Raw genomic sequence first — 8,077 nt, forward strand, 5'->3', positions numbered from 1 at the left:
TGTTTGCAACTTGCTCACAGTTACCTTTGTAAAACCAAAAAATATAACAAGAGCACTATGGGATATCTTAAACCACTGGTTCTTAACCTTGTTGGAGGTACCGAACCCCACCAGTTTCATATGCACATTCACCGAACCCTTCTTTAGTGAAAAATAAAATGTTGTTTTTTTTCAAATTCAAGACAAAGTTATATTTTTTTGGGAACACTTTAGTATGCGGAACATATTCTAAGTAACAAAGACTTAATTTAGAGTTATTTGGTTAGGGTTAGGGTTAGAGGGTTAGGGTTATAATAAAGCCATGCCGAATAAGGCATTAATAAGTACTTAATAATGACTAGTTAAGAGCCAATATGTTACTAATTTGCATGTTTATAGGCAACTAATTAATGGTGAATATGTTCCCCATACTAAAGTGTTACCATGTTTTTTTACTGGTGCACAAAATGAACCGTGCATGAACATCACCTTGTTCAAACAACAAAACCAACAGTGTCTAAACTCACAACAAATTACACACCTGCAAATCAGTCTGACTTCTGCTGTTGGCGTAGACGTAATAAGCTGATAGGGAGAAGTTTTTATTTACACGATGAGTCGGGTGTGTTTTGACCTCCGCCGAACCCCTGAGGCCGACTCACCGAACCCCTAGAGTTCAATCGAACCCAGGTTAAGAACCACTGGCTTAAACCGTGTTCCCGACATCTACAAAGCAATTAGCTACCTGCTGCCACCTACTGATATGCAGAGCTCTAGACAGCACCGACACTCAACAATGGCACATTTGCGGATTACAATTACTGGTTTGCAAAAAATATTTTTAACCCAATTAGGTGAAATTACATAATCTCCCACGGCACACCAGACAATATCTCACGGTATACTAGTGTGCCGCGGCGTAGCGGTTGAAAAACACTGGCGTAAATCTACAATTTTTTCATGTGGTATATACGTTCTACATCTTGATTTTCGACCTCGTAAATCAGGGGTGTCCAAACTTTTTCCACTGAGGGCCGCACACGGAAAAATTAAAGCATGCGGGGGCCATTTTGATATTTTCCATTTTCAAACCACAACAAAATGTATCGATTTTGTTTGTTTTTTACCTTTAGGGCTCCTGGGGACCATAAAGGGTCTAAGTCATTAAAATGTTAAAAACAAGTCAAATTATTATTTTTTTTATTTATATAACGCTTACAGTAAATCTGTACAGTATATCAACTTCAGGTTGATATAAACTTTAAAAAAACAAAAAGGTTTTATGCCTTTTCTGTCAAAGACAATTTAGTTTTTTATAATAAAACTGAAATATGCAGTATTTCCCCCACTGCCCAAAACATTCAGAAAGCAATGTTTGATGTGAAGTACTTAGAGCCTTAAAAATATCAATAATGCAGGACACCATTGATTTTAATTCATTATTATTTTTGAGTAATCACAGTGAAAAGATAAATAAAATCCCATTAAATATATTTGGGATCCAAAAGGTGCCCCACTCAGAAAGTGATACATTTTTATTATGTTTTTTTTATACTTTCAACACTTAAGTTACGAGCTCAACTTCAGATATATCTGTCGATTTTACGTTTGAACTATTATTTTGTTAGTTTTTATGCTCTTTTGTCAAATAAAATGTTGATGTTTTTGTATGGCAACCACACAATATATGCAATATTTCCCACATAAAACATTTTAAAGTGAAATATTTGAAATAATTGGAGCCTTGAATAGGTCAATAATTCATTATAACATTGATTTTTTTTTTTTTTTTGGAGCAACGGCAAAAAAATAAAAAATACAGATAGACAAAAGAAAAGAAAAAAAGCCTGCATGGTAGCTTTGTGTCAACATTGCAACTTTTTCTAGTTAGATTTCACCTCATTCCACTTTTTTAAATGTTTTTTTATTTTTTGCAATAGCATTTCCAGAATGTGTGGCGGGCCGGTAAACAATTAGCTGCGGGCCGCAAATGGCCCCCGGGCCGCACTTTGGACACACAACTCGGCTTTGACGTCATTCCCAGCTCCGACATCCAACTTTCAAGGTAAATGGAAAGCACCATAAGCACTATAAAAGCGTAGATGCTCTACCTCAGTGTTTTTCCAACCACTGTGCCGCGGCACACTAGTATACCGTGAGATATTGTCTGGTGTGCCGTGGGAGATTATGTAATTTCACCTAATTGGGTTAAAAATATTTTTTGCAAACCAGTAATTATAATCCGCAAATAACGTGCCGTTGTTGATTGTCTGTGCTGTCTAGAGCTCGGCATATCAGTAGGTGGAAGCAGGTAAACCAGTTGTTCTAACATGCCAGAGGCTGTTTACCTTGGAGATCAGCTGCGGATATGGGTACGGCCTGGCGTGAGATTTGCACCTTCTCCTTCTCTCTCTTGTAGATGTCGTAATCACAGTAGTTTGTCGTAATCACAATATGCGGGAGGCAGTGTGCCGGTAAAAAGGTGTCTAATGCTTAAACCAAAAATAAACAAAAGGCAAGTGCCGCTAAGAAAAGGCATTGAAGCTTAAGGATGGCTATGCAAAGCGAAACTAAAACTGAACGGGCTGCAAAGTAAACAAAAACAGAATGCTGGACGACAGCAAAGACTTACAGCGTGTGGAGCAGACGGCGTCCACAAAGTACATCCGTACATGACAATCAACACCAAAATAGGAGCGCAAGACAAGAACTAAAACACGACACACAGGAAAACAGCAAAAAAACTCAAAATAAGTCCCGGCGTGATGTGACAGGTCGTGACAGTACACCTCCTTTAACCTCTGAAGGCCTTAGTGGCCACATGCGTGGACAGCACCTTTTAGCTCTTATTTCCAAAATTGTGTACACTACTGAATTGGGGTCTTATGCCGACATATGGACACTCATACTGCTATCTGGTGGTGTCAGAAGAGTATAACATACAATGGAATTTGCAAAAAAAAAGTGTAAAAATAAAAATTAGCATGTCACTACACATGAAGTACACATTTGCGTACTTATGGACTAAGTACATCATATCAAAAGATGATTTTTAGTTTGTATTCTAATTAGGGTCCAATAAGCCCGAATAGCAAAGAGAAATAAAAAAAAGCATGTAAACAAACAGCTTGGGCCTTAAGAAGCGACGCTGAGATCATTATTCATGCGTTCGTTACGTCTCGTCTCGATTACTGTAACGTATTGTGTTTGGGTCTCCCTATGTCTAGCATTAAAAGATTACAGTTGGTACAAAATGCGGCTGCTAGACTTTTGACAAGAACAAGAAAGTTTGATCATATTACGCCTATACTGGCTCACCTGCACTGGCTTCCTGTGCACTTAAGATGCGACTTTAAGGTTTTACTACTTACGTATAAAATACTACACGGTCTAGCTCCAGCCTAACTTGCCGATTGTATTGTACCATATGTCCCGACAAGAAATCTGCGTTCAAAGAACTCCGGCTTATTAGTGATTCCCAGAGCCCAAAAAAAGTCTGCGGGCTATAGAGCGTTTTCTGTTCGGGCTCCAGTACTATGGAATGCCCTCCCAGTAACAGTTAGAGATGCTACCTCAGTAGAAGCATTTAAGTCCCATCTTAAAACTCATTTGTATACTCTAGCCTTTAAATAGACCCCCTTTTTAGACCAGTTGATCTGCCGTTTCTTTTCTTCTCTCCTCTGCCCCCCTCTCCCTTGTAGAGGGGAGAGTTACACATGGATGAAGTGCTGGCTGTTCAGAGTCGGGACCCGGGGTGGACCGCTCGCCTGTGCATCGGTTGGGGACGTCTCTGCGCTGCTGACCTGTCTCAGCTCGGGATGGTTTCCTGCTGCCCCCACTATGGACTGGACTCTCACGATTATGTTAGATCCACTATGGACTGGACTTTCACAATATTATGTCAGACCCACTCGACATCCATTGCTTTCGGTCTCCCCTAGAGGGAAGGGTTACCCACATATGCGGTCCTCTCCAAGGTTTCTCGTAGTCATTCACATCGACGTCCCACTGGGGTGAGTTTTTCCTTGCCCTTATGTGGGCTCTGTACAGAGGATGTCGTTGTGGCTTGTGCAGCCCTTTGAGACACTTGTGATTTAGGGCTATATAAATAAACATTGATTGATTGATTGAAGTTAAGACAAGAGCTATAGTGATTCTAACAATTGCGAGAACGACTTTTTACTGTCAATATCGGCTGCTGAGTTTCATTTTTTTATGTTTTCTGCTGGTGGTGGTGTGTCGACGCATTTTTTTAATGAAAAAAATGTGCCTTGGCTAAAAAAAGGTTGAAAAACACTGACCTAGTGAATCAACCATATCAAAAAACAGAGAAATTGTAAACACAGTATTGACAAAATGGTTTCTTGCAAAAAATATAACTTTCCAAATGTGACGGCGCTCAAGTACCGTATGTTTCGGAGTATAAGTCGCTCCGGAGTATAAGTCGCACCGGCCGAAAATGCATAATAAAGAAGGAAAAAAACATATATAAGTCGCACTGGAGTATAAGTCGCATTTTTTGGGGAAATTTATTTGATAAAACCCAACACCAAGAATAGACATTTGAGAGGCAATTTTAAATAAATAAAGAACAGTGAACAACAGGCTGAATAAGTGTGTTATATGACGCATAAATAACCAACTGAGAACGTGCCTGGTATGTTAACGTAACATATTATGGTAAGAGTCATTCAAATAACTATAACATATAGAACATGCTATTCGTTTACCAAACAATCTGTCACTCCTAATCGCTAAATCCCATGAAATCTTATACGTCTAGTCCAGTGGTTCTTAACCTTGTTGGAGGTACAGAACCCCACCAGTTTCATATGCGCATTAACCGAACCCTTCTTTAGTGGAAAAAAAAACAAAAAACAATTTTTCAAATTCAAGGCAAAGTTATATGTTTTTTTTTACTGGTGCACAAAATGAACCGTGCATGAACATCACCTTGTTCAAAGAACAAAACCAACAGTGCATGAACTCACAACAAATTACACACCTGCAACTGAGTGTGACTTCTGCTGTTGCCTTTGAGAGACCAGTTCAGATATGCGTGGCTTCACCTTGGCAAGTGCCACTCTCATGTCATTTTAAATGATAAAAAAAAAAATTTAAATTTATTTTCACAGCAAAGTCTGTTCCTTTTCTTCGTTTTCCACCCAGACATACAATACTAGTAAACAGCTCATGAAAAACAATATTTTTTGTTATTGTCATTGTAAGTGGGCCAAAACACTTATATTAGAAAATAATCTCATGGAAATGATAGCTGTCATTTCATTATAATAATAAAACATTTGTTATTTAGTCAGGTTTGGGACAGGTGTGCTCACATGTGCTCCACTGAATGCTCAAGGAGTTTTTGCGTTTGCTCACGCATATGGAAAATTAGAAGGAACATTTTTTGAGGGTATCCATAATACGCCGGTAGGCAGAAGTTTTTATTTACACAATGAGTCGGGCGTGTCTTGACCTCCACTGCGGAGGCTCCGCCGAACCCCTAGGGTTCGATCGAACCCAGGTTAAGAACCACTGGTCTAGTATCTTACGTGAATGAGCTAAATAATATTATTTGATATTTTACGGTAATGTGTTAATAATTTCACACATAAGTCGCTCCTGAGTATAAGTCGCACCCCCGGCCAAACTATGAAAAAAACTGCGACTTATAGGTGAGGGCCGACATCCGGGCAACTGAGCTACATACGGGTTCTTCGAGCCATAGCAACCAGACTGGCGTTGAAAACAAACCGTTGCCATTACTCTTTAACCTGTCGACCTACGCTGGTTAAACCCGTCATTCTGCCTCCAAAATGCAGAAAAACTGTGTTGTTTTTGGTTGTGCTAACCACAACTGGAAACAGGGAAAACAAAGGTTGTATTTTGTTCTGCCAAAGCGTGATAAAAGCCCACAGAGACGAGACAAATGGCTCGCAGCTTTACACCGGGAAAACGAGGACGGTTCTCACTGGAGTCCCCCAAAGTCCCGGGCCGTGTGTTCGGATCACTTCGTTTCTGGTAAATATAAGGAAAAAAAATCCACCTTCTTAACCACAACTTGGCTATACCGTCCGTGCTAATGTTGTACTTGTTGAATTTGTACCTTATAACGTTCGACAGCTGAAGTTTTTGTTGTACAAAAATAACATGCGGTATATACTATATAGTCTATAGCCTAGCTAGCTATTTTCGAAAACCGGTTTCGTTTAAATTTGCACTTAACAGTTGGGTTTTTAAAAACCAACAAGCCCTATAATTTTCATGTTGCTATTTAATCAACTTTTCAAGACATTCGGAAAATGCTGTCTGCAAGACTTTTCAATACAAAGACATATATTTTGTACATTATTCGCCTGCTGTACTGCGCCTTCATAAGGCTACAACTTACAAGGACCAGGCTACTAGGGGTCAGTCTGCTTTCTTTTGGGGTTTTTTGCCGGACATTGCAGTATTATTTACCCGTAATCTTGGTATTACTTTCCTTATTAGGTTATTTTCCACCTCCCCCTTCTCTGTTTGAACTCTTCTTTGTTGTACTTAAACAATACATGTCGCCCTCAAATATCTCAATATTTTATACACTAACACTTGATCTTGTTGTTGATAACTTCCGCGTCTCTTTCTTAGTAGCGCGCAGGCTAAGCTAACTAGCAAGCTAAGCTAAGCTTTAAAGTTCACTGAGACGAGTCTGACGCAAATAATACATTTTCGTTTTTTCACACGATATGCGAATAAGTAAAAATGCGTAAATGAAGGATTTAACGCCGACTTCCAAGCCACAACGCTCGTTAAATGTTTTTTCTGGCAATGCTGTGTTCGCTGTGAGCTGGTTTGTTTTCAACGAATTCCCGGTTGCTAGGGGATTGGTAGGCGGAAGTGACGTAGGTCCGCCCTCACCTATAGTCCGAAAAATACGGTAATTTGAACGTTTACATAGGTAAGACACATTTTTTGGACTTCCGGTAATTAAAATAAAACGGCGGGTTTTTTTAATTAGTCACCAGCACTCACCTGTGTACACCAGCGCAGTAACGACAGCGGCAAAGACGTGAACGCGGAGCCTCTCGTCCACTTTGTGGGCGTGCAGAGCCACGGCTTGGACGGCGAAAGCGCAAGCCAGCTCCACGGCGGCCGCCTCCAACACGGTGCCCCCCAGCGGGTCGAAGCACCTGAAGCCGAAGCGCCGGTGCGTAGCGTGGCTCTCCGACAGACCCTGCGACCACACGGAGGCGGCGAAGAGCCGCGCGGCCAGAGCGGCGCTGAACTGCGCGGCGACGACCGACAGCGCCGCTCCGACGCCGCTGCTCCCGCGGCAAACTCGCTCCACGACGCCGCAGGGGTTACACGAAGCTCCCCGGAAGGTCTGCAGGTGGACGACGGTAATGGCGTAGCAAAGCGTCAGGCTGACCGCCGGCTCGACCGCGTCGGCGAGCAGCTTGAGTTCGTGCGTGCAGCAGCAGAGCTGGAAGGTAGACGCCGCCTCCAGCACCGCAGCTCTGGAGGCACCGCGGAGGAGGCGAATGGCTGCCCGGCGGGCTACCTCGCTGAGAAGCACCGCGACGGCCAACACCGCCAGGGAGACCCACACGTTCATCCCGCTCAAGTGGTCAGGTCATCGGCAACAACTCGGTGAGTTGTCCCCCTCGTATGAGGACCAACTATGTTAGTGAGTACACTACTACTCTCTTTAAACTACTTCCGCATAGCACAGGAAGTAGGGGTTTGGACCTTTCAAAATAAAGTGCAAGTTCATTTTAGAATTTAAGTAAATGTACTCATAAAAGTAATTATTACATATTTTTGCCTCTGAATTGGAAGTAAAGTTTAATTTAACTATTTGGAGGCAAAATTACTTATTTTTACCAGTACCCCACGAGCAGTGAATTACTTTATTCTGAAGGGGGAAACAAATTAGGGCATCACTAAGGGGGATTCTGTACGAAAGTAAAAGTACTTTGCTGAAATTGCACTGGAGTAGAGTAAAAGTAAAGTAAAAAGAGTTAATTTACTTAAGTATTACTGTTTGAGTCAGTTTTATGCAAAATGTCAACACCCAACTTCAAATTCTTCATAGGGGGACATACAGTATATG

General features: G+C 41.4%; 1 protein-coding gene across 1 annotated transcript in view; it reads right to left on the bottom strand.

Annotated features, from left to right (window-relative positions):
- LOC133651074 (aquaporin-11-like) overlaps nt 1-7,672 on the bottom strand; it is a 29,860-nt gene extending 22,188 nt beyond the window's left edge. Inside the window, exon 1 of the mRNA XM_062048997.1 lies at nt 6,997-7,672. Within this exon, the coding sequence (XP_061904981.1) occupies nt 6,997-7,579 (583 nt within the window). The 5' untranslated portion in view covers nt 7,580-7,672. The remainder of the gene's footprint in view (nt 1-6,996) is intronic.
- Nucleotides 7,673-8,077: the final 405 nt, after the last annotated feature.

Source organism: Entelurus aequoreus, linkage group LG05, assembly GCF_033978785.1.
Source record: "Entelurus aequoreus isolate RoL-2023_Sb linkage group LG05, RoL_Eaeq_v1.1, whole genome shotgun sequence".
Taxonomy (NCBI): Eukaryota; Metazoa; Chordata; class Actinopteri; order Syngnathiformes; family Syngnathidae; genus Entelurus; species Entelurus aequoreus.